The sequence below is a fragment of the Polyodon spathula genome, chromosome 14 (genome assembly GCF_017654505.1).
Source record: "Polyodon spathula isolate WHYD16114869_AA chromosome 14, ASM1765450v1, whole genome shotgun sequence".
Classification (NCBI taxonomy): Eukaryota; Metazoa; Chordata; class Actinopteri; order Acipenseriformes; family Polyodontidae; genus Polyodon; species Polyodon spathula.
The window spans coordinates 39,182,915-39,209,229 of NC_054547.1; the positions used below are offsets into that span (position 1 = coordinate 39,182,915).

The window sequence follows — 26,315 nt, forward strand, 5'->3', positions numbered from 1 at the left end:
ATCAGTTTGTTCAGTTCCTGCTTTTATTATGAGTGTCGTAAGACGCACCTGAACTTGTTATCTGCTCACTGTGGCTAATCAAGCTCGTAGTAAAAGCTGGAATTGGTCAAACTGCTGTGCAACAGGAGTCTTATTTCCATCCCTGTGTTCTGCTAATGAGAGATAAGAAAATGGTTCAGCTCTTTACTGCTTTAACTGTGCAGTACTTGGCGGAGGAGTGAAGGCGGCACTGATGCTTATGAAACAAAATGTTTTATTAAAATAGCCTTTTAACCCTTAACCGACAGTTAATTCAGACTCCGCTTTCTGGACCAGAACCAGAACCAGATAGCAGCAGAGAGATTCCAGCAGTGTGCAGCCGAGGCCTGTCGGCAGCAGCGTGCTCAGTGTGTGTCTCTGGAGAGGAAGCTTTCACGGAGTGCTCCGCAGGGCTCAAGCATTCAGCAGAATTGGTTGCGAGCGCTGCTCATTTATTTTCTGTTTTGTTACCAAACGCACAGCTGCATGAGTTGGATTTGCTCTTAATTGTACAGTAATTCTTGATATGTATTTTTTGTATACAACTGTAAGTTGCCCTCGGTAAGGGTGTCTGCTAAGAAATTAATAATAATAATAATAATAATAATAATAATAATAATAATAATAATAATAATAGTCGGGCTGTGTTGAAGCCTGCCTGCGCTGAGGAGAGAGAGAGAGAGAGAGACAGAGAGAGAGGTCCAATGCAGGTTGATAAGGTCTGTGGATCTGTCTATAGCACTGACACATACTTGACAATGGTGACTGCTGACTTTACTGTATGGTTCAGATATCACTCGAGCGCTGAGATAGTGGGCTTACTCAGTGCTTTGTCAAAGGCCTAGTGTAAGTATTGATTGTGTTTTGGTTTTGAAATGTATTTTATAGTTTAGTGTTCTGTGCACTCTGCTATAGCAGAAAGGCAGCGATGCTTGTTGACTGGTTGGTTTGTTTACATCGCCCCCCTTCCCGTGAACCCTGCCTGTCGCTGTTACATAGTCCTGCGATTTCATGCAGCAGTAGATGGTTATTCAAGCCCTACACGTTACAGGAATGCCTGCACTGGAAATATAAATATACATGTTTACATCAACACACACTCGCTAGAGAGGGGGGTAGAATACAAAAACAAATCCAGGAAATGATTTTTAAAAAAGGGTGAATGTGAGGTTCTCTTCATTCAGTCCTCCTGTGCTGTCTCTGTGCAGCAGCAGTGCATGTGGAGCCCCCTGCTGGCTATTTCTTTTTGGTAGAACAGTCAGGGGAAAAAAACAATAATTATTTTCTCAAATTACATTTCCTAACTGGAATCATGCGATGTCTCGAGTCCCAAAGTAAAACCAGTAATGAGATGATTTGATCTGGGAGCAAAGAGGCTGGAAAGAAAATGTGGCTAATGGCAAGCGTTCCACACAGGGGGGCAGCCTTGCAACGTCACACTTTAACTCTGTCTTGCCCTTCCATTCGCAATTCCTTTTTCAAATCCATTCCCAGGTCCAATTGTGTTGAAGGTATCTTGATGTTTTAGAGTCTTGATACTTATTGAGAGAGTTCATATGAAGCCAGTTTAATTGGCTAACAGTGACTTCAATGTAAGTAATGTGTTGCCACTGTGAGACGCTCATTTTAACAGAGTACTGCTGACTGCAGTTTCGATCAGTGCTGTGTTGGAACTGATGAAATGGGAATGGGGATTGATTTTAGAATGGAATTGGAGTTGACCCGACCCTGGTACTGTGTCTGGATAAGGAAAGCTCCCGCTCTGCCATTTGAATGCTCCATCAAACAAAGTCAGCAGTGTCTTTAGCATCAAAGCATGTCAGGTAATATTTGCAATTCCTTCACCAGCTAAAGCCTATTTCCAATAGTACAGGGTTTAACTGGGACCTGACCAGCAGGGTCACGGAGGTCAATTCAATATCGAGGGGCAATGATAATGTATGATTTTAGCACAGCGCCCATGTCAGAGTGTCATAGAGGGCACAGCACAGCCTAATATGTGCGTGTCTGTGTGTGTGTGTCTCTCTGGTTCACAGCTGGTCTCGGCGGATGGCTCTCATTCTGACGGAGGGTCGGTTTGTGCTGACAGCCAGTCGGATCTCCCGCCCCCGATCGAGCGCACCGGAGGGATTGGAGACTCGCGCCCGCCATCCTTCCAGTGAGTGACTCCCGCTTCCCGTGGCTTCCCATTCATTCTTCTTTTACTTTGGTTTTTATTCTCATGTGAAATCAGCCTGCGCTGTGTTTTAGCACTTTGTATAGGCAGGGGTGTTTTTATTATTAAGATAAACTCTTTCAACACTGCAGACATGTGTGCACGTCTAGGAAACAGAACTCAAAACCGCAGACAGTAGACCGTTCCTTTGTGCTCACAGGTACGGTGCATCAGTGTCCATTCTGGTTTCCCCGAACCGATTTCATTGCGTATCCCGGGTTAGTCTTTCTGTAAGTTACTTAGTGCTGAAAGAATCAAGTAAAATGAAAGTCAGAAGAGTGACATGTGACTGTTGCAGGAAGAAAGGAGAATGATTGTGGAAGATTAAACTAGGCATGCTGCCCTTGGCTCTAGCAACAACACAACAAAACAAACAGAACTCTGTCTCTCTGTGCTGCTTTGAGGTGCGTCAGGATTAGGCCATCTGAAGAGAATACGGATGTCTGCGTTTACTGGGATTGTGAGCGTAGTGGATAACAGCAGTCACTGCAGCATAACAGCTACTCTGCTCAGAACTGAGCTCAGGCAGGAAGAGGAGGTGCAGGGCTCACAGTGTAGTACCTGCTGTACAGGGCACTGTGCTTCCACCCCAATAGCCTCTGGGTGCCTGGGACTGTTAACCCCTCGTTGACCATATCTCTCTCTCTCTCTCTCCACACAGTGCGAACGCCGCTGGCAGTCAGGACAACCTGGACAACGAGACGGAGACGGAGTCGGTGGTGTCCTCACGGCGAGAACGGCCGCGCCGGAAAGACGCCCACGAGCACGGTGAGTCCTCCCGCCCTCTGGTCAGCACGCCCAGAACCACAGTGAGTCCTGCCCCCCTCCGGTCAGCACGCCCAGGACCACATTGAGTACCGCCCCCCTCCGGTCCGGTCATGTGGGTAATGAAGGAGGCCTCAGGGTCTGATGTTTAAAGCAGAGAGGGGGCAGGATGGAGTGCCTGTGTTTGCAGAGTGCCACTTACTGCTCCACAGATCCCAGCTCCCTCCTGCACAAGAGCGCTCGCCTCTTCAGTGTCTTTTATGAACACACACAGGCTTCAGAGCAAAGCACCTGGTAGCAGAAACTCATTTTACAAATGATGGGAAAGTGTATGTTCCTGGTGCATGATTGGGGCAGGTTGCTGTGCGAGTGTCTCTCCTGTTTCAGTTGCTCCCTGGTCTGTCCTTGATCACACACAACCGACAAGGAAAGAACTACTTGTGTATAGCGCCCAGCATATTGGAGCCAGGGATCTGGAGAGCAGATGATCAAAATACTAAAGCTCTTCCCTAGTGTACATGGGTAAAATCGCTCTTGTTTTCTTTTTGTTGTGTGATTCTTTGCTACTGTTTAGTCAAACTTATTGTAGGTTATATTAGTTAAATGGTGTTGTTTGTATAACTCTTTAAGAACTATAGGTTAGAGGTGCATTTATTTAACCTTTGCGTTGAAGCCCGGTGTTCAAACAGGCCTGGGATCCTACTTTCCAGGGACTGGATTCCAATTCAACACCAATTCAATCAGGCTCGGGACCTGGGCGACAGACCAGCCCAGGGCAGGCCAGGGCACTCACATCTAATTAGAGATAATCCATTAGGAGTGCCCAGCAGTTTTAATTAGAGGACCCGTGTTTCTCTTCTGTTCTCTGGGAGGTGACGTGTTAGTTGATTATTACCCCAGCAGGAAAGCCCACCTGTGGGGCAGTGTGCCGTATTCATGGCATGCGTTGCCCTACCTGTGGGGCAGTGTGCCGTATTCATGGAGTGCGTTTACCACCGGGCTGATTTTTTATCATTGAGCTGGGGATGAGTTTAGGGGAAGACCCCCCTGCCCCCCTCCCTCGGGATAAACTCTGGAGGGGGTGAAAACTACACTGCACAGTACAGGGTCTGACCCAGAGGGAGTGCCGTCGCTGCACAGACAGGTACAACCCAGAGGGAGTGTCATCACTGCACACGGCACAGACCGGTCCGACCCAGAGGGAACAGGGCAACAAGAAAAGAGTTGAAGGAGGACACTGAGTTTGGAGATTGTGTTTAATGGTTTAGAAGTTTAAAAGTTTTACATGACAAACGCGATTTGAAAAGGATTAAGTGCAGGTGGTGGGAGTGGCAGATTGACCCTGGTACAGGTGGTGGGAGTGGCAGAATGACCTGGGTACAGGTTGTAGGAGTGGCAGAATGAGCTGGGTCCAGGTTGTGGGGGTGGCAGAATGACCTGGGTACAGGTTGTAGGAGTGGCAGAATGAGCTGGGTACAAGTTGTAGGAGTGGCAGAATGACCTGGGTGCAGGTTGTAGGAGTGGCAGAATGAGCTGGGTACAGGTGGTGGGAGTGGCAGAATGACCTGGGTACAGGTTGTAAGAGTGGCAGAATGAGCTGGGTCCAGGTTGTGGGGGTGGCAGAATGACCTGGGTACAAGTTGTAGGAGTGGCAGAATGAGCTGGGTCCAGGTTGTGGGGGTGGCAGAATGACCTGGGTACAGGTTGTAGGAGTTGCAGAATGACCTGGGTACAGGTGGTGGGAGTGGTCAGTAACCCTGTCTCTCTGTCTCCCCCTGCAGTCTCGCGGGTGAACGGCCATGCCAAGCTGGAGCGACGTCACGACGTGGGGGGCTACGAGAGCTCGTCCACGCTGATGAGCAGCGAGCTGGAGTCCACCAGCTTCTTCGACTCGGAGGAGGATGACTCCGCCAGCCGGTACGGGACCTGTTAGCAGCACCGGCGCTTTGAATGTGCTGAGAGTGGAGATCTCACACTCAGTGTCAATGACAGAGCAGTCGTAATGTCTAAACTACAACACGGTCTGTAGAAACAGATTTAATATCATCGTATCGTTAATATCAGCTCTGTTTTTTATTCAGATGTAATGAATTGTGTTTCTGGTGTTCAGTGGCTGCCTCCGATCAAATCGAGTGACCAGACTGCCACTCTCAGCTCTCTCCTTCCTCCCCTGCAGGTTCAGCAGTTCCACAGAGCAGAGCAGCTCCTCGCGGCTGATGAGGCGACACAAGCGTCGGCGGAGGAAACCCAAGGCGCAGCGCATGGAGCGGGTACGGACTTAACCCTTTGCATTCCCTGCCGTGTCTTTAGAGGGGCGCAGCGGCAATACCGATAATAACAGACCACTGGTTTTAAAGACTTGAGAGACATGAATTCCATAATGCATGAGCATAAAAACTTCTCGCTGAGATGTCTCTCATTTTCTGCTTGTAGATAATGTTTCTGTAGGGATCTGGAATCGTGTGCTTTGTAATCCCATTTCAGTCAGCTCTGTTTTTATTTTCTTGTGTTCCAGTCCTCGTCCTTCAGCAGTATCACAGACTCCACCATGTCTCTCAACATCATCACTGTGATTTTAAACATGGGTGAGTGGCCAGGGGCAGTCTGATACTTACATTCTACTGCACCTTAGGGGGGAGTGCTGGGGTGTGTAGATCAGACGAATCACAGGGCTTCAAGGAATGAGCTACAAAGACAGTCAGAAACTGAATCTATATTTACAACAAAGACGAATCGGGGGGCCATGACTGAAGTGTTTACAGTCTTCAAAGGAGCGGGCATAGTTAACCTGAACCAGTACTGTAAGCGCAGCACAGAAACCAGGAACAGCTGGAAATGAATTGGAGATTTAGGACAGAGGGAAGGAGACACTGCTTCACACGGAGTGGTGAGGGAATGGAATGGGTTACCTAGTCATGTTACTGAAGGAGACACTGCTTCACACAGAGAGCGGTGAGGGGATGGAATGGGTTACCTAGTTCTGTTGCTGAAGGAGACACTGCTTCACACAGAGTGGTGAGGGGATGGAATGGGTTACCTAGTCCTGTTGCTGAAGGAAACACTGCTTCACAGAGTGATGAGGGGATGGAATGGGTACCTAGTCCTGTCTAGGCAGAATCCCGTGGATCCTTGACAACGTTTTGAGATCAATCAGTCACTAGGGACCGGACTAGCTTGGATGAGCCGATTGGGCCGTGCTGTGTGTCAGCAGCTAACGGCTCTGTCTGTGTTTCTCAGAGAAGTACAATTTCCTGGGGATCAGCATCGTGGGACAGAGTAACGAGCGGGGCGACGGCGGGATCTACATCGGCTCCATCATGAAGGGGGGGGCCGTGGCCGCGGACGGGAGGATTGAACCCGGGGACATGCTGCTGCAGGTGAGGGGGGGGGTCCCCTTCTTTACCACTTTAACACAGTCACAAACTTCACATATTTTTTTCATTGGTTTTGTTTTGTCTCCTGGTCATTATTTAAAGCTGGTAGTGCTGGGAGGAACATGGGTTTTCAAGTTTGAATATTATTTTAAAATGTAATTGAGTGTTTGTATACTTTCAAACTTAATTCCATATTAGTAATAAATAAATAAATAAATAAATAAATCTTTTGGGTGTAATTAAACCGAGTGGTACCTTATCAAGGTTGTAAAAAGGAGACTAACCCTTTTTCACAGTAGAATGCATGTTCTCTAGTTCAGACATTGTTTCTGCATTGGTTTCCTTTGCCTGGTAGATTCTTGATACAGCCACAAATATGAACATGGTCTTTTTTTGCTGTCAAATATATCTTAGGCCACATTTGTTCGAACGTTTGTCCCAAAAGCTGCGGTAAGCATGCAGTTTGTAATACATCATAGTGTCCACCATGGGGCGCCAATTCGGTCCTCTTTTTCTGTTCCAGGTGAATGACATCAACTTTGAGAACATGAGCAATGACGACGCAGTGCGGGTGCTGAGGGAGATCGTTCACAAACCCGGGTGAGAGCCCGGGGAACGCTACAGCACTCAGGGGCGGATTTCATTCAGGGAGGGGGAGGGTTTGATTTGCAATGCAGGGATGGAAACAGGAATAAGACTTTCATTGCAGAGCAGGTGGATCCATTTCTGGTTTTACAATGGGTTTAGTAGGACACATCTGAGCTTGTTACCTATACACTGTGGCTAATGAAGCTTGTTGTAAAGCCTAGTCTGGGTGACAGTGCTGTGCAATGGGAGTCTCATTCTCGTCCGAGTCAGAGGGGGGTTGTCTCTGACCTGCTTGTTTCTGTCTCGCCCCCACAGGCCCATCACGCTCACGGTCGCTAAGTGCTGGGACCCCACCCCCAGGGGGTGCTTCACACTGCCCAGGAGTGAGTACACAACACCCCAGGGTAACTCCCTCCAGACACGGGGGCGAGCATAGCTTCCACAGGCCACTCCCTCACCAGGCACTGGATACAGAATCAATAGATCAATAAATACAATTAAAAAGGTTTTATTTAAAGATGCAGTGACAGATACTGCTTTAAAAATAGAAACGGTTTGGTCTGCATTCTCAAAGCTATTCACTCCAAATCGTCCTTGGCACAATTTTGTCTGAAAGGAAGGTTGCACAGATTTCAATTCTAAAATGGATTTTAAAAAATCGGGACAGCTGGGCATTGTTTAATTATGCTTGGTAACTTTGTATTGTGTGTATTTTTCCTTTCTCTTGTGCTCATGACATGTTGGAGGAAAGGGCTCAGAGAATCCAAGCCCTTTTATAGTAATTTCTAAAATATCAAACAAGCTTTTGGAACTCGTTTAATTTGGGTCTCTGCTCCCTGAGCTGTAACCCCTGGCCTGGATTGCGCTTGTATGAGCTGTGCTTCAAACCTGTGCTCTTATCTAGAAATATTCATCACCTGTATACATGCTGTGCAAATAAGAGAGGCCGGGATTAAACTGTCACAGTGAAACAGCTGTATGTGTATTGCTGTTGCTTCCTCCTGTGGTCTGTTTATTGTGCTGTTGTCATTTTGTAATGAAACTGGAGATCTGAGGCTGTACCCAGCACTGGAACTGGTGTCCTGGGGAGTTTTTAACGCATTCAGGTAAGCCAAGCTACTTGCCTTATTGGAGAGCTGTAGGCAGCAGGCGCAATGTCATGATGATATAAATGAATGCACCAGACAAATTCAGAGGAAGTGACTGTCGTTTGATACATTATTTGTATTGTTGTTGTTATTTTATTACTTTTATTAAACATAAATATGTAAGCATCGAAATTAGAGGAAGTTTAACTGTTGATCAGTGTGCCTCTGCAATAGAGACTCCTCCGAGCGCAGTGTGCCTCTGCAATAGAGACTCCTCCGAGCGCAGTGTGCATCTGCAATAGAGACTCCTCCGAGCGCAGCAGTGTGCCTCTGCAATAGAGTGCCTCTGCAATAGAGACTCCTCCGAGCGCAGTGTGCCTCTGCAATAGAGACTCCTCCGAGCGCAGTGTGCCTCTGCAATAGAGACTCCTCCGAGCGCAGTGTGCCTCTGCAATAGAGACTCCTCCGAGCGCAGTGTGCCTCTGCAATAGAGACTCCTCCGAGCGCAGTGTGCCTCTGCAATAGAGACTCCTCCGAGCGCAGTGTGCCTCTGCAATAGAGACTCCTCCGAGCGCAGTGTGCCTCTGCAATAGAGACTCCTCCGAGCGCAGTGTGCCTCTGCAATAGAGACTCCTCCGAGCGCAGTGTGCCTCTGCAATAGAGACTCCTCCGAGCGCAGTGTGCCTCTGCAATAGAGACTCCTCCGAGCGCAGTGTGCCTCTGCAATAGAGACTCCTCCGAGCGCAGTGTGCCTCTGCAATAGAGACTCCTCCGAGCGCAGTGTGCCTCTGCAATAGAGACTCCTCCGAGCGCAGTGTGCCTCTGCAATAGAGACTCCTCCGAGCGCAGTGTGCCTCTGCAATAGAGACTCCTCCGAGCGCAGTGTGCCTCTGCAATAGAGACTCCTCCGAGCGCAGTGTGCCTCTGCAATAGAGACTCCTCCGAGCGCAGTGTGCCTCTGCAATAGAGACTCCTCCGAGCGCAGTGTGCCTCTGCAATAGAGACTCCTCCGAGCGCAGTGTGCCTCTGCAATAGAGACTCCTCCGAGCGCAGTGTGCCTCTGCAATAGAGACTCCTCCGAGCGCAGTGTGCCTCTGCAATAGAGACTCCTCCGAGCGCAGTGTGCCTCTGCAATAGAGACTCCTCCGAGCGCAGTGTGCCTCTGCAATAGAGACTCCTCCGAGCGCAGTGTGCCTCTGCAATAGAGACTCCTCCGAGCGCAGTGTGCCTCTGCAATAGAGACTCCTCCGAGCGCAGTGTGCCTCCGAGCGCAGTGTGCCTCTGCAATAGAGACTCCTCCGAGCGCAGTGTGCCTCTGCAATAGAGACTCCTCCGAGCGCAGTGTGCCTCTGCAATAGAGAGCGCAGTGTGCCTCTGCAATAGAGACTCCTCCGAGCGCAGTGTGCCTCTGCAATAGAGACTCCTCCGAGCGCAGTGTGCCTCTGCAATAGAGACTCCTCCGAGCGCAGTGTGCCTCTGCAATAGAGACTCCTCCGAGCGCAGTGTGCCTCTGCAATAGAGACTCCTCCGAGCGCAGTGTGCCTCTGCAATAGAGACTCCTCCGAGCGCAGTGTGCCTCTGCAATAGAGACTCCTCCGAGCGCAGTGTGCCTCTGCAATAGAGACTCCTCCGAGCGAGCGTGCCTCTGCAATAGAGACTCCTCCGAGCGCAGCGTGCCTCTGCAATAGAGACTCCTCCGAGCGCAGCGTGCCTCTGCAATAGAGACTCCTCCGAGCGCAGTGTGCCTCTGCAATAGAGACTCCTCCGAGCGCAGTGTGCCTCTGCAATAGAGACTCCTCCGAGCGCAGTGTGCCTCTGCAATAGAGACTCCTCCGAGCGCAGTGTGCCTCTGCAATAGAGACTCCTCCGAGCGCAGTGTGCCTCTGCAATAGAGACTCCTCCGAGCGCAGTGTGCCTCTGCAATAGAGACTCCTCCGAGCGCAGTGTGCCTCTGCAATAGAGACTCCTCCGAGCGCAGTGTGCCTCTGCAATAGAGACTCCTCCGAGCGCAGTGTGCCTCTGCAATAGAGACTCCTCCGAGCGCAGTGTGCATCTGCAATAGAGACTCCTCCGAGCGCAGTGTGCCTCTGCAATAGAGACTCCTCCGAGCGCAGACTCCTGTGCCTCTGCAATAGAGACTCCTCCGAGCGCAGCGTGCCTCTGCAATAGAGACTCCTGTGCCTCTGCAATAGAGACTCCTCCGAGCGCAGTGTGCCTCTGCAATAGAGACTCCTCCGAGCGCAGACTCCTCCGAGCGCAGTGTGCCTCTGCAATAGAGACTCCTCCGAGCGCAGTGTGCCTCTGCAATAGAGACTCCTCCGAGCGCAGTGTGCCTCTGCAATAGAGACTCCTCCGAGCGCAGTGTGCCTCTGCAATAGAGACTCCTCCGAGCGCAGTGTGCCTCTGCAATAGAGACTCCTCCGAGCGCAGTGTGCCTCTGCAATAGAGACTCCTCCGAGCGCAGTGTGCCTCTGCAATAGAGACTCCTCCGAGCGCAGTGTGCCTCTGCAGCCCTATGCTAGTAAAAAAATAATTTACTTTGTTCGTTTCAATGCAGGCTCCCTGCTCCCTGCAGTACTTTTAATTTAAATAGCGTTTCGCAGAGCTAATCCCAGCGGTAACATCAGGTTTGAGAAGGTATTTAGCAGTTACTTACAGCCTATTGTGCAGATCAGAATTTTTTCTAATGGTGGGAACTTGATGGCTGCAGTAAGTCTATTGTGGGAAGGTTTTCTTCATGCTAATCCCAGGAATTTTCTCCTTGCAGTTACAAACTGTGTAGCGTATTGTCCTGCTTATCCAGGTAATTACATAGCCTGCTCTCACTGTCTGTGTAGCGTTGTGCTCTTTGTTAGGGTTTGTTTGAATCTGTTAAGCGCTACTCTGTGGGAATTGCTCATGCAGTAACATGAGCAGGCTTGCTGATGCTGCACTGCTGTTTCTCTTAGTGTAGAGACGATCGCTGATCGCTCCATTGAAGGCTGTTGGTCAGTTTTAATGCTGGAATGTCTGTCTGTGTGTTCTGTACTTCAGTGTTGTTCAGTTCAATTATTATTATGACTAATATAATTAATATTATTAATAAATCCTTTGTGATGCATGCTTGATCTGCTTTGCAGGCTACATTGTGAGCATCCCCCCACTACCCCCCGGCAGCCTGGAGAGAGCACCCTGGTGTATCTCACGTTCACTAGATTTTCAGAGCTGCTCTCTGAGTGCAGTCAGCCTTGGTAATACTTTTCCTTGAGGGATCAGAATCGTTCAGCAAGCGAAGCCTGTGTTTTCAGAACTGCTCCTCTGAATTTCATGACTGGCTGGCTTGCGCATTCTTTACGGGATGTTTTTCCACGCACTGTATCCATGATGACCTGATTGGGATCACAAAGCTGCCCAAGTCGCTAGAAGGCTGTATGCCGGCAGCCGCTTGTCAGATTTTGATTAAACTCTGCATGGATGTTTGTTAGGAGATGTTGCTCTGCACACTGACCAGGACAGCTGCAGTGCAGACACTGGCTTGTTACTGCTTGGTAACGTGTGGCACTGGCACATTAAAGTGCCACGTGAAGCCGTGCAGAATTGTCGTTACTGTGCAGCTGATTCCAGTTCTGAGTGGCCATATTCCTCTGCCTCAGTCTGTGTGAGATTCTGGTGTCGGCTGCGGGAGTCTTGTCTGCTTACTAAAACAGTACACCAGTGTGCTGCTGTACTGCGTGCTGTCTGTCTCCGTGGTGCAGGCTGCTGCTTTAGGAATGCTGTATTGCTGTTGAGCTGTATTTGAAATGTGTTTTTATCAACGTTATGCTGTGCAGAGCTATATGATTTAGATTTAGTGGGAACGGTACATTTCAGATTGCGTGCATTTCAAGTGCTATTTGATAGTAATTCGGTATAACTGACCATAAATGTGTGATGAGAGTTGAATGCATGCAGGCACCCTGTGGAAATGTTCCATCAGGCTACAGAGCTGTCGTTTGGGACTGGCGTGCCATTCCTGTTCTGAGGAACCAGGTTCCGTAGTCTAGAGGAAACACAGGGAAACTAAACCCAGATTTAATACACAGAGAAGATTTGTAAGTAAGACAGTGAGGTGTTTGGTGTTGCTGATGGCTGTTCCTCCCTCCCTCTCTCCCCCCTCCTCAGGCGAGCCGATCCGGCCGATCGACCCGGCTGCCTGGGTGTCCCACACGGCAGCGATGACAGGGACGTACCCGGTGTACGGTATGAGCCCTTCCATGAGCACCATCACTTCCACTAGCTCCTCCATCACCAGCTCCATCCCCGAGACTGAGCGTAAGTGTCATGGTGTCCCACAGCGCCCATGCACGCCGCTGCCTGGCTTCACTCACCAGCTCCACACCGCTGCTTCACCCAGCTGTCCGGCCGTCCCGCTGTGTCAGTGCAGCACAGACTCCCATCGCTGGGCACGTCCCTTCTAAAAGATTCCCCTAGTAAAAGCATAGCATAGTGTAATAAAGCACAATGAAGGCGCCTGTATGCATTGTAAATCTTAAAGAGGTGTGGTAATGCATATTTAAAAAAATAAGGTAAACTGTGGTAAATACATACGTAATATAACAGTGGGAAGCATGGAAAACTGCTGGGTAAGTATACTGCGGTAAGCTTGTATAAGGGAAATCGGTCTCACATGTCTGTTTGTCAGCTGTGCACTGTGGATAATTATGCTGGCAGTGAAACCACTGCTGTGCAATGGGAGTCTTCTAGCCTGCCTTGGGTGTCATGCATCTGAGAGCACCCATAGACGTGCACATTGAAGTGTGCAGAGCGGGAAGCAAGCAGGCACTGGTTTTACTGGGGCGGGAGAGGGTCTGGGCAGGTACTGGTGGCGTTTGTTCAGGGAGCTCCCAGGTTTATTCAGTTAGTGATGTCACTAAGACCTGGCTGATCCCTGACGAGAGCTGGGAATGTGCTGTTCAGAACTCCTGCTTGTTTTGTGGGTCGTTTTTTTTTTTTTTTAGATGTACAGTCTAACCTCTTTAGTAAGAACACAGGAGAGCCGTGTTAATAATGCATCAGCTCCAAGTCAATCCGATACATCTCGGCTGGTCATTAATACGGGCGCTTCGATCAGCTGAGCAAAATAAGCCCGACTCGACCCCTGCTACTGAGGCTGTCTGGCAACTTGAAACAACACCAGCAACACAAAGATGCTGAGAAACCCCTCCTGCAGGCCTGGCTCCCTGCTATACCCCGGAGTTAACACTTATATTAGCACCGCTTCTCCATCAGGAGCACTTTGACCTGCTGCTGGATGCAGAGTCTCGGTTTGCTTTCCCTGTAAGGTCCCTGCTGCAGTTACAACACACAGCCACCTGGTAGCACTGTGACCAATGCAAATTGAATTTAATAAGGGTTCAATATCAGCCAGCATATTGAGGATCGTGCCCCTCTGGGTTCAAGTTTCCAGCAGCTCAGTTCTTTAACATGAGAAAGGAATAAAATATTAAAATATTAGCCTCCGTGCTTGTTGCTGATCTGTCTCCTCTCCACAGGGTCTGATGATCAGGTGGCTGGTCTTGTTGCTGACCTGTCTGCTTGCTGTAGTGTTGAGTGGCGGTCTTGTTGCTGACCTGTCTGCTTGCGGTAGTGTTGAGTGGTGGTCTTGTTGCTGACCTGTCTGCTTGCTGTAGTGTTGAGTGGTGGTCTTGTTGCTGACCTGTCTGCTTGCTGTAGTGTTGAGTGGTGGTCTTGTTGCTGACCTGTCTGCTTGCTGTAGTGTTGAGTGGTGGTCTTGTTGCTGACCCGTCTGCTTGCTGTAGTGTTGAGTGGTGGTCTTGTTGCTGACCCATCTGCTTGCTGTAGTGTTGAGTGGTGGTCTTGTTGCTGACCTGTCTGCTTGCTGTAGTGTTGAGTGGTGGTCTTGTTGCTGACCTGTCTGCTTGCTGTAGTGTTGAGTGGTGGTCTTGTTGCTGACCTGTCTGCTTGCTGTAGTGTTGAGTGGTGGTCTTGTTGCTGACCTGTCTGCTTGCTGTAGTGTTGAGTGGTGGTCTTGTTGCTGACCTGTCTGCTTGCTGTAGTGTTGAGTGGTGGTCTTGTTGCTGACCTGTCTGCTTGCTGTAGTGTTGAGTGGTGGTCTTGTTGCTGACCTGTCTGCTTGCTGTAGTGTTGAGTGGTGGTCTTGTTGCTGACCTGTCTGCTTGCTGTAGTGTTGAGTGGTGGTCTTGTTGCTGACCTGTCTGCTTGCTGTAATGTTGAGTGGTGGTCTTGTTGCTGACCTGTCTGCTTGCTGTAGTGTTGAGTGGTGGTCTTGTTGCTGACCTGTCTGCTTTCCTCAGGATTCGATGATTTCCACCTGTCCATCCACAGCGACATGGCCACCATTGCTAAGGCCATGGCATCGCCCGAGTCCGGTCTGGAGGTGCGGGACAGGATGTGGCTGAAGATCACCATCCCCAATGCCTTCATAGGTACTGAACCTGCATCCTGCTCTAGAGGTCACACTCACATGCTGCAAAACTGAAACCATTCCATGACAAACTTCATTGGGGACACTGAAGAAGACTTCCTGTTCGAAACATTTTGTTATGGACTTCATCAGGTTTCTCTTTATGAAAAGATAAATAAATCCCCCCCCCCCCCCCCCCCCCCAGGTTCAGACGTGGTCGACTGGCTGTACCACCACGTGGAGGGTTTCACCGACCGGAGAGAGGCGCGCAAGTACGCCAGCAACCTGCTGAAGGCCGGCTTCATCCGGCACACCGTCAATAAGATCACCTTCTCAGAGCAGTGTTACTACATCTTCGGAGACCTGTGTGGCAGTGAGTAGCAGTCACCATAAGGGGGCCACAGTGAGGCTGCATCCTGTCTATGCGAGCACACTGACTGCACTCAAATTGCTTGTTTTTTAAATGTATTTTAAGCTTAAAGTACGTAAAGTAACAGATCCACGAGTTTGAGTTTTTTTAGTGTCCTGTAGTGATATAAAACAGCCTCCTCTTCACAGTTTTTGATCTTGCAGATTGTGTTTTGCAAGGTTGGGGTCACTTCCTGTTTTTCAATTCCAATTCCTTTTTAAAATCAATTCGCAATCCCTTTTAATCAATTCCAGCACACCATTGATCAGAATTACAATTCTCAGTGTTATATTAAAATTTGCTTCTCACAGTGGCAGCAGATCACTTCAATTGAAGTCGCTGTTTGTTAGCTGTGTATTAAATTGACTTCAGATGAAAACAGTTGAATAGTCGCAACAATAATGTCTCTAAAAGTTCAACTCCAAGTCTTCCGAAGGAGTTGGAATTGGATTTGAAAAACAGGAATTGACCCGACCCTGGTGTGTTGACTGCCTGTGTGCTGTCTGTGAACCTTATTCATCTCTCCCTCCCTTCTCCCCAGACATGGCTAATCTCAGCCTGAACGACCACGATGGCTCGAGCGGGGCGTCCGACCAGGACACGCTGGCCCCCCTCCCTCACCCCGGCGCGGCCCCCTGGCCCCTCGCCTTCCCCTACCAGTACCCCGCGCCACACCCCTACAATCCCCCTGTCGGCTTCCATGACCCGGGATACAGTCACGGAGCAGGGGGGGGCAGCGCCGGGAGCCAGCACAGTGAAGGTGAGCCCCCGACTCGGACACACTGTCACCCCGAGCAGAGAAGAGCAGAGCACAGCTCACTTGCAGCTCTCTCAATCCATTCTAGTCCATGATCCTTCTCTTACCTTGTCCTTAACTATTGAATTGAGCTGTCCAGAGCCTTGAGACAGCCAGGTCCTTGTTTCATTGAACCTAGTTGTTTAATTAGATCATTGAGGACCAGGTTGGAACAAAACCCTGGATTGGAATTGGATTGAAAGAGTCACAAGCGAGGAACACTGAGCTAGTCTCGTCTTTGTCACTGTCTGTTGTGATAAGAGAATAAAAATAAGAGTGGCAATAATTGCAGCTTGCCCCTAGCCCGTACGTTTTGTTGCTATGAAGAAGCAGTCTGGTTTATTTCTGCCCCTACTCCAGAGAGAATTAGCAGAAGCTATATGACTTTAATGAGACAAGCCTGAGCTTGTTACCTAGACACTGTGCTGCTCAAGCCTGTTATAAAAGCTGGAGTGGGTGAAAGTGCTCTGCAGTCTTATTGCCAGCCCTGTCTTTGCCCCTCGTAGGCAGTCGTAGCAGCGGCTCTAACCGCAGTGGCAGTGAGCAGAGGCGCAAGGAGGAGGCGGCGGCGAAGGCGAGCGCAGGAGGAGGAGACTCCAAATCGGGGGGCAGCGGCAGCGAGTCGGACCACACCACACGGAACAGCAGCAGCATGAGGAGGGAGCGGACACCCAGCGAGCGCTCTGCAGCGCCCCCTAGCGAGCACAGCCTCCGCAGCCACCACTCCGCCGCGCACAGTCTCCGTAGCAGCCACAGCCACGCCTACGGCCCCCCCGGCGTCCCGCCCCTCGTCATGATGGGCCCCCCTGGAGCCCCACCCAGCCGAGACCTGGCTTCGGTGCCGCCCGAGCTGACCGCCAGCAGACAGTCCTTCCGCATGGCCATGGGCAACCCCAGTGAGTTCTTTGTGGATGTCATGTGATCCCTACTGCTGCCTTTCCTTTCCTCCTGTTTTTTTTTTATTTGTAGAAGAACGACAGCAGCAGCAGAAAAAACCAACAGAACTGTTTCTCTTCGTCTTTCTCTTCTTACTTTAACATACTGAAAAAAGAGAATGTGTGCTTTTAAAAAAAACTAAAAAAAGATCTACAAATCTAATACATGGATAAATAAATCAATGAATAGATGACTGTAGTCCCGGCAGGGAGTGGAGATCGAAGGCGTTGCAAATCTGAGACAGAGAGAGAGAGAGAGAGAGTTGATGTTCTAAATGGAGATCCTGCTTCCTCCCTCCTGTGACTGGACTGTAGGTGTGAGGAGGGAGGGAAGGGGGCGTGCGAAAGAAAGAGGTCTGATATTTATCATTATTTGAAAAAATATATATATATATATATTTTTTTTTAACTACAGTAAATCATCTGCTTTGTTTTTTTAATTGTTGTTTTTAAAAATCTCACTCGGCGTTCTCTGTGTGATCATTTGCCCCCCATCATTCACCAGACACACTATCAGCATCCATTCACTGCTTTGCACTATCAGGGAAAAGCCCTCAAGACTGATCCCAGCTCAGAATAGTTCCCAAGGTGTGGCACTCTATAGAGTTTGGACAGAAGGTGTGTGACAAAATAGTTGTAATACATGGCAAACCTAGTTGTCTTGTACAGTAGTGTTGCACATCCTCTAGTACACACAGCCTTCACAACGAATACAAAGCAATACAGCACAAGAAACTGCGTTCAGTGTGGTAACCTGCTTCGCGGTGCCAGTCTGAACTAGCAACAACACGACCTGCTGTGTGGAGCAAGCGAGCGCAGTGCCATGCATGCAGCCAGCATAGCTTCAAGCAGCCCTGTGCAAAAGAGGAGTATTTCTCAGTAAATGATGCCGATGTGCTGTGTATTCCACATGCTGTGCTGTAAATTCAATCTGCTGACTGTGTGGAATTTGAACAAAGCACACCAGCCCACTGACAGGCTAACTAGATTGAGAAGCGATGGCATTGGCCAGCTATTCAAGGCATTCCTGTTGGTAATAATTGGTGGAGAATGCTGGCAGACGGAACGATTCCAATAAGAGGGTCACATTGGTAGGTTGTCACTGGCAAACCCTTACCTGGTTAGTTTTATTAATGGAAGCATCTTCACTCCTGAAGTTAGCTGTCACGTCTGTTGATTTCTTTTTCTTCCTTTCTCTCAAGCAGCACAAATGTCTGGTTTTGCCCTTCCCTTAACCTTGGTGGCAGAGGGGGGTGGGGGGTTGGGGGTTAAATGTTATCTGCTGGATCAGGTCACTTCCTGTAACTCCCTGTGTAGTTGCTATGGAGACCTGGTAGGGGGGGCGGGTCCATCGTGTGCGTGTGGTGGATGCAAGCTGAGGCGGACTCTGTGTTTAGCTATACCTCACGCAAGCCTTCGTGCTCTTATTTGAATACAAAGAAAAAAATAAATAAAAGAAGATTGTGAACAAAGTTGCATTTTTTGTTAAATTGGCAGCAGTGTTTTTTTTTTTTTTTTTTTTTTTTTTTTTTTTTCTTTTTAATTCTCTTCGCAGAACCAAACCCAAGTGCTTTTGACCAGGAAACCAGACCTGTTGAAATGGACACGTAGACCACCCGTCCAGCGCGGTTTACCGACTCGGCGCGCAGGAATCTTCCACAACACTTTCATCCTTTCTCTTTCTGAGATCCCAGTGTGCTCTGGGGCAGCCCTGTTGTCCGCCATATTGGCATATTGTTAACGAGCTGGCTGACCCCGGAGAGAGGGGAGGTGAAAGGTGAAAGGTGAAAGGCTGACAGGGGACTGGTAGAATACCAGTGTTCCGAGCGATTTATCTTGGTCTGTCCATTTGTCTCTGGGGGCTGGCAAGCAATAACCAAAATAAAATCTGCTGACAAACTGTGAATAGAAAACCGCAACCTGTTCCACCCAAGCTCTCCTCGTGCCTCTGTCCCATCCCGAACCCAGACTCTCGCATGGTGGGAGACACCTGGTTTAGGTCATCCCTGCGGGCTATTGCTTCTGTAGAATCAGTCCTGGTTGTTAATAAGATACAGTAGCATTGTGTACAAGTGTGCGTTAGATTTTTTTAATTCTGTAAGAAAAGCCTGGGGGGGGAATTTTTTTTTTTAAATGGTACTGAATCAAATATATGTGGCAGAGTACAAAAGGGTGCTCAATTGGACAATCCAATACATTGCAATACACATTGCAAAGAATTGAACAGAACTGGACAATCCAATACATTGTAATACACATTGAGGACTTGACCTGATCCTACTCGTGGCCCCCCCCCCCCACCACCCCCCACCCCCCCAGACTAAGAACTATGGACCCGACCAACGCTATGATACTGGCCCTGAAGGAAATGTGTCCAGTTTTTTTCTTTCATTCCAGATGATTTAGTGGCTTGGAAGGTAGTTTACCGTTGTTTTAAAATAAGAACTAATTTAAATATGTACTGATGTGATGCGTAGCATTCTCTGTTTTTAATTTTATATAAAAACACGATTACTCCCAAATTCAGTTTGACGTCCTGACTGGTTTGACAGTTGTGTGGGTAGGTGAGAGTCATTGCAAGGCTTGTTGGGGGGGGTATTTGGCGCCCACGCCTCCCTGAGAGATCCTGATTGTAAATACTGTAAATGATCAATCTCTGTGGAAACTGAAAGCCTCACTCTCCACAGCCCCGGAGAGCCTAGTTGTCTTCACTCTTTAAACCAATGTCTCTGTAAAGCATTATCTTACTGTACACAGAAACACGTTGATGCTGCCTGTTCAGAATCCTGCTCCAGATTTTATTAAGAGTTGCAGTGTAACGCGTCACTCAATTCTTGTAATTCTACACAAGTAGTTGACTAGTACCTACATGGCTATGACACGGCTGCTTGTGTAATTACATTGCAATAACACTGTGGGGATGTCCTTTCAAATTGAGGCTTGCCGTTCAGTGCATCTGCATGCACATGTGGCCTTACACTGCTGCCACCTGCCCCTGTGAGTTGGTATTGCAGTTTAAGCCATGAGTACAACTACTGGCTGCCATTTAAGACCGTTGCCTCCAGTTTAACCTGAGAGAAACTGTATTGTATTTGCATTGGTGGCTTTAAGGATCATTGCGCTGGAAAAATCCGATTCAAATGCTATCGGATCAAGTGCTATTGGATTTCAAATAAAAATAGTAATACCTTTACATTACACCCGTAGCGGACCAGAAACATTCAGCATTTCACTTGTGTTTCTGTTTGAATTCTTTTCACACTTTCAAAATAACACCAAATAGAAGTGAATCCTATTCCATGTAGCAGGGGTGTCCAATCCGTCCTGGTAAAATGATATAATGAACTAGTCCAGGGTCTGGTTCAGTCAAACCCTTTTAAACATAGGAACCGTTGTGATGCTGTTCTTTCGGGATGGAAGGTGCTGAACATTCCGGAATGTGGAAGCAGTCAGACAGCACGGCTGGTGATTTCTTTCCACATGCACACGGTAGGACGCTGTCACCTGATCTGGGGAACCAATGTGATGTGCTGGATCTGCAAGCCCGTCCTTATCAATGTGTCTCTTCAAATTCCACGTTTTCTGTTGATTTTGATTTTTCTTTTACCATAAACATCTGTATCAGTTTTTACACAGCTTAACACATCGCTTCGTTGTAACATCATTGTAACCCTTTCTCTGAGTACCGATAGTTACAGTTTTTTATTATTTTTTATTAACTGGTAGCGACTGATACTGTATAGTGATCAACAGTTCAGTTTCATACATGCTGTACTGTATGCTGTTTTATGAAAAAAAAGTATTGTTTTTATTTATAAACATAGTTTTATTGCCTAAATGAAAATGGCTTCTTGTTGTTATTCTTCTTTCAACTTTCCCATGTCTCTCCAGTGGAGTTGAGCTCACGTTGGCAAGGTAAGCACTGCTCTGCCAGTGTGCAGGTCCTCCCAGTGTTTGAACAGTCCCCCGTCTCTTTAAGAAGTGTCTGGAGCTAGGGAAGACTGCTGAAGCAATACCATAAACCTGAGAAGAGCAGAGACCAGGCGGCTGTGTATGGATGTGGGTACAGGTCAAACACCCATTAGAGCAGGGCTCTCAACACCCAGTCTGACTGTTCTCCACACACTGGGAACAGGCAGCATGCAGCAGGGGGAGGATGAGGTCGTATTAGGTACTGGTGAGACCGCACTTAGAGCTCTGTGTCCAGTTCTGATCCCTCCAATACATAAAGGACAGAGTGACCCTGGAGAGAGTCCAGCGAAGAGGAGCCAGCCAATCCCAGGGCTTACACGAATGAGTTATGAAGACACCTGGATTTGTTTAGCCTAGAATAAAGTAGAATTGTGGGAGAATTAAAGTTCTAAACATTTTAAAAGGAGTTGAGAGAGTGGTGAAGGAGTGGAATAAGTTACCTCACCATGTTGCTGATGCTGAATCGTTGGGATCCTTTAAGACCCAACAAAGATCAACTGCTAGGGCAGGCACTGCTGGGCAGAATGGTCTCTGCATGTTCTTAAACAAGAGGAGGCAACTCAGGGTTTTTCAGGCACAAAGTAACAGCACTTTAATGCAAGGGTGCACAACACAGCAGACACTGCATGGGTCAGCATGTGACGACACATACTCTACAAGAGAAACAAAGAGCACAGTAGAGGGCGCTGTCTCTGCAGTTAACAATGCAATTATCACATCACAATCTCAAGCAATAGCAAACATGTTGACACGTGTGTGTGATTAAACTGCCTCCGCTGCAGGTGATAGCATGATTTAAGCAAGTTAAATATGGGTACCGTGCAATAGAGTCAGTTCTTATTTGGAATATATTATTTGCACATACGAAACAAGAAATGATATATTTGAGATACGCTGAGATGAAGCTTGGTGTGAGTCAGGGAGAGCCTGCTCAGCAGCGTTGCAGCTCCGGAGCGCTCAGGGAGACCAGCCTGCTCAGCAGCGTTGCAGCTCCGGAGCGCTCAGGGAGACCAGCCTGCTCAGCAGCGTTGCAGCTCCGGAGCGCTCAGGGAGACCAGCCTGCTCTGCAGCGTTGCAGCTCCGGAGCGCTCAGGGAGACCAGCCTGCTCTGCAGCGTTGCAGCTCCGGAGCGCTCAGGGAGACCAGCCTGCGCGTTGCGTTGCAGCTCCGGAGCGCTCAGGGAGACCAGCCTGCTCTGCAGCGTTGCAGCTCCGGAGCGCTCAGGGAGACCAGCCTGCTCTGCAGCGTTGCAGCTCCGGAGCGCTCAGGGAGACCAGCCTGCTCAGCAGCGTTGCAGCTCCGGAGCGCTCAGGGAGACCAGCCTGCTCTGCAGCGTTGCAGCTCCGGAGCGCTCAGGGAGACCAGCCTGCTCTGCAGCGTTGCAGCTCCGGAGTGCTCAGGGAGAGCAGCTTCCTGCATGGTGGGAAGAGGAAGCTGCTTGCAGGCAAGCAGGAAGCCTGGGCTCCACAGATTAATGAAGATTACAGGCGTGTGTCCATTCTCATGTACAACATGGATGTGATTAGATCAGATCTGCATGTGTGTGCTGTGTATAACTGGTTCATCAGTGGAATTATATCTGCAAATATAATCCATACTGTCCATTTACCATCACTTAGCTATTAGACAACATTGTTCCATCGGGTACATAGAGGCCAAACGGGTAGCATTAACGTGTAAAAACAACAATTAGGACATCGCTCCTTTCAGAAGAGCTTAACTCGCAAATACCAATGAACGCGGTGTCTTTAGACACTGAAAACCACATGCAATGTTTTTTTTTTTTTTTTTTTTTTTTTTTTGTGCCCGCGAGAGACGTCACGCCGGCGTGACGCTGGTCAGCTGACGGGGCGCCTCTGAAGAAGGAAAGAGAGGCGGACATCTTGGAAAGGAGACGGGAGAGAGTGCGGAGGGGAGCCGCTCTGAAACACCGCTCACAGGGAGAGAAGAGGTCGAGGAAAACACCCTGACGCGGGGCAGAGAGACAGACAGGTGAGCGGGGAAGCTGGGGAGTAACAGCCAGGAGTCCGGAGGAGGGGGTGTATGAAGCAGTGTGTGGTTTTTTTGGTTTTGTTTTGTTTTTTAACTCGGGAAGCACCGGGCTTCTCTGGGAATCGCACTCGGCTAATCTCTGAAAACATGGCAGTTGTATTTTAGAGTCACTGCTGAGGCAGACATTTTGCCTGCTGCTAGTATCCTCCCGTAATAATAGGTCTAGACAGCAGCTGAATATAGTCTTCAATATTATTATTGGGAAAATTAAAAACATCACACTGCTTACTGGCTTAATGTAATGTGTTTGCGATCGGAGTCGCACCAGGTATAAATAAATAAGCGATCTGGTGACCGAGACACAGGAAGACATAATGCCGGCAACGGATCGATATCTCATTCATTCCTGTTTTTTGGTGGGTATGTCGTTAGGCTGTTGTACCACCGCGTCGATTTCTTTATGTATCGTTATATACTCGGCTTGTGTGTAGTGGAGGGTGGGTTTTGCTATCGGAAATCATTGCCTGCCTGCTGCAGATGGTAACATGACTTGACAGGGCTACGCTAGTGCAAGTGCGGCGCATTTTCTATTTCAGGCGCTAATACAGCCCACACCCTTAAAAAGGAAATTCTGCATCCGATGGGTTAGCATAGGAATACAAATCAGGGGTCTTTCACTGTGCATTGGTTTGGTAAGAGAGGTGTTTTAATATCGTTTCATCAATGTGTCTCAGCGGGCGATGGAGTGGTGAGCATCGGTGAAAATTGATATACAGCGCAATGTAGAGACTGTATTAGCACTGTGCTAAAGCAGGGTGACATCTTGAGGGCGTATTTCCATCCTGGCATGGGCGGGAGGCAGGGGTATTCAGTGGCTGCAGTTCTATCCAGTCTATCTAATCTATCGAAATGAAAATTGATATCGCACTAGTAAGAATTGTACTTTCTCGACTACCAGTATATTTAGGGAGCATAATGAGAGAATATTCTCTGTTGAAATGACATGCAGTTACTGAACAAGGGCAGTTCAGCTGTGTGTTTCCAGTTGAGATGAAAGTAACCCGAAACACCCCTCCGATGCTGAAGCCAGCACAATAAAAACATCTTCGTGAAATCTAAGCAGTGGGTTCGTTTTGCATTAACCCGTTTTTCGTGTGCAGATTCAGGTGGTGTAGGGGATGCTAGTATCAGCTGTTGTGAGTCGCATTGCTAGGAATCATTCAAACAGTGAAAGGTTATGCCTGGGTCTGAAGTCTCTTATAAATTGATAAGCACACTTATTTGTGTGGCTTGGCACCCACAGCACCTCTGTGTGAAGACCCTGAGTGGCTCGGACAGGTGCTATCAAATGTTTCACATTTTTTGAAGATGCAAGTAGTGTTACCTGTATGTTGCATCCATTTAAAATAAGGAAATGCAGGATTTATAGAGCCTTGCAAAGCAGAACAGTGGTGCCTGCCAGCAACAACATGGATCCTTTGTATTTTCAGAAGTATCATTTTAAAGATCTGCAGGAACATTCAGCCTCCTGTACAGGGCTCATGTGCTCCCTCTTGCACTGCAGTTCAGTGTTCTTGCCATCATGCCATACACCAGCACTTCTGCAGAGGGGAGCCCTGATTCCCACAGCCAGGTCTCACAAGGTCTTTGAAAACTGAGCTTGCTGGAACATCTGGAGGCCAGTCCTGGCTGTTTGTTGTCTTAGGAAGAAAAACCTTTGCATGCACCTCCTAGTACAGTGCACAGACATACTGTGTTCGTGTTGGTTAGGTCCTGTTGTGGCATTCTGTATTATAAATACACAGATGTTAAATGTGCTGTAGAGAGTGGGCTGGGGACCTGTCTTCAGCAACACAGTAGGGTCCGTGCCTGTCTGATCAATATGTGCTTGGTAATCTGAGTCGGACCTTGCTTTCTCAAGGTCGTCATTTTCCCTAGAAAGATGTTGCGCTTTTTTTTTTTTTTTTTTTTTTTTTTAAAAACCCTATCTAGACCCTACAGTGCCTGCGAGAGCTGGTTTTGTAGATCATTAGGTTCCTTTATAGATTTGTATCCTGTCTCTGATACCAATAACTCTGAGCACCCATACACTCTCACTACAATAGCACTCCTGTGTCTCATGACCCTGTTAATCACTACAGGACAAAATCACAGGAGACGGGTGCTGCTGCGTGTTCTGTGAGTCTAGGACAGGACAGAGCTCAGATAGACAGAGGCTTGGATTGTCTGTGTGAGCCTCTCTGGTCGGAGAGGGAGAGTGGTGCCCCAGGATATGCACAAAGTGAAATTACTGTGGTCAGCTCAGACTGATTGGAAGCAAAGCAAAAGGGCAAAGCACTCCATGAGCGTGTGGAGGCCTGACTAAACCCCCTCCCTGCAGTCATTGTTAATGCTTAGTCAAGACCAAACTAGACCAGATAACATGTCTAACTGGTGGGGGTGGCTACGAAGTAACAAGCTGCCATTGCTTTAGCCTGTGCACAAGATAGGCCTTGCAGGGTGCAATGTTTTTCATGCAGTAGTATTGAGAGTATATCGTGTGTCCCAGGTGGGAGGAACATGGGTTTATAATGTTTTAATGTGCTTTCATGATTGGTTGGATATAAAATGGCTATTGTTGCGCAATCAAAAACTGCAGTGCACAGTGTTGCTCTAAGAATGAGGCACAAATCGCGGTATAATCTAATGCTAACCTTGGTGTCCTGGTGAAAATCCAGTACCTGACTAATTATTTATTTTTGTATTGTACTGTAGTAGCACTTGAAGGTTACTCTCACTGCAATGAAAAAGGAAGCACGAAGACAGTCTTGTTTTCAATATTTAACGTATGAAGGGCGGTGTACACCACTTGCTGAACTTTACACTGTGTGCTGAAGTGGGTGTATTGCAGTATGCACTGCCATTCCAGGAGATGGTGGAGGTTTGCTGCTGTTATTTTAAGTTTTCAGGACTGCTGTAGACACATTCTGTTTCCACATTAAAGTGAGGTACTGATTAGTGCAGACTCGCTGTGATCAGGACCTGTCACTGCAGAGGCCAGGCTGCAGCTCTTGCTTGCTAATCCAGGAAGGGTTGTATTCAGTCATAAAGGCACCTCAAAACAACAGTTTTTAAACAGTGTGTAATGTGTAGCAGTGGGAACTATAAACCTGAAGTCCAAATTGTGACACGTGTTATTATGTAACAGAGTTGAAAGTTTTTGTTTGGCTCTGTTAATCTCAGCCATAAACTGGAGTGTGAGATTCAGCTGCAAGTGGAAAGGCTGTTCATGGCTTGATAGAGCTGAAGACTTTGATCCCTCTGCTTCTGTGGCTCTGTCTGCTTCATTCCACGCAACCTGCCAACGAAATGAGAAAGCTGATCACACAGGAGTCTGGGGGATGGACAGTATGAGGCGGGGCAGGGGGGTGGGAGATGAATCTTGTGTGGGAAGCAGCAAGTCACAGGTATGCAGTCAGTAACCTATAGTCCTGCGTCTGGGTATCTTACTACCCTGTTTTCAGAATGAGAAGTTATGTTGCCAAGTAACAAGAGACCTGACACATTTCCCCCACACAGGCTGGGAACATTGGCTCGATGGTGTCAGTTCGGTTCCAGTGCTGCTGGCACTGACAGCTGGGTTGATCACAGCCTCTTCTTTTGAAGATGCATGTGAGAGGTGGCTTTTCTCATTCGTCGTATCGCCGTCGCCCCCCCCACTGGCACACAGTTCCCGTCTCTTCCTGTAATGCAGGGAATGCAATTACATTAAGCTCGTACT

General features: G+C 48.3%; 1 protein-coding gene across 4 annotated transcripts in view; it reads left to right on the top strand.

The window, feature by feature from the left end:
* The window catches only part of LOC121326761 (segment polarity protein dishevelled homolog DVL-3-like), a 42,765-nt gene extending 23,906 nt beyond the window's left edge, over positions 1-18,859 (top strand). Inside the window, exons 3-17 of one of the 4 annotated variants that reach the window (XR_005951502.1) lie at positions 2,055-2,176; positions 2,895-3,001; positions 4,780-4,915; positions 5,175-5,268; positions 5,514-5,583; positions 6,236-6,375; positions 6,896-6,972; positions 7,276-7,343; positions 10,816-10,851; positions 12,189-12,338; positions 14,342-14,473; positions 14,657-14,824; positions 15,402-15,620; positions 16,163-16,945; positions 18,147-18,859. Coding sequence is in view for 3 of the 4 variants with exons in the window: in XM_041270231.1 (XP_041126165.1) it covers positions 2,055-2,176; positions 2,895-3,001; positions 4,780-4,915; positions 5,175-5,268; positions 5,514-5,583; positions 6,236-6,375; positions 6,896-6,972; positions 7,276-7,343; positions 10,816-10,851; positions 12,189-12,338; positions 14,342-14,473; positions 14,657-14,824; positions 15,402-15,620; positions 16,163-16,552; positions 18,147-18,202 (1,965 nt within the window). In the remaining variant the exon portion in view is untranslated. Of the gene's footprint in view, positions 1-2,054; positions 2,177-2,894; positions 3,002-4,779; positions 4,916-5,174; positions 5,269-5,513; positions 5,584-6,235; positions 6,376-6,895; positions 6,973-7,275; positions 7,365-10,815; positions 10,852-12,188; positions 12,339-14,341; positions 14,474-14,656; positions 14,825-15,401; positions 15,621-16,162; positions 16,946-18,146 lie in introns of all 4 variants that reach the window. The other 3 variants (XM_041270231.1, XM_041270232.1, XM_041270233.1) reach the window with 3 other exon arrangements.
* The last annotated feature ends 7,456 nt before the right edge of the window (positions 18,860-26,315 follow it).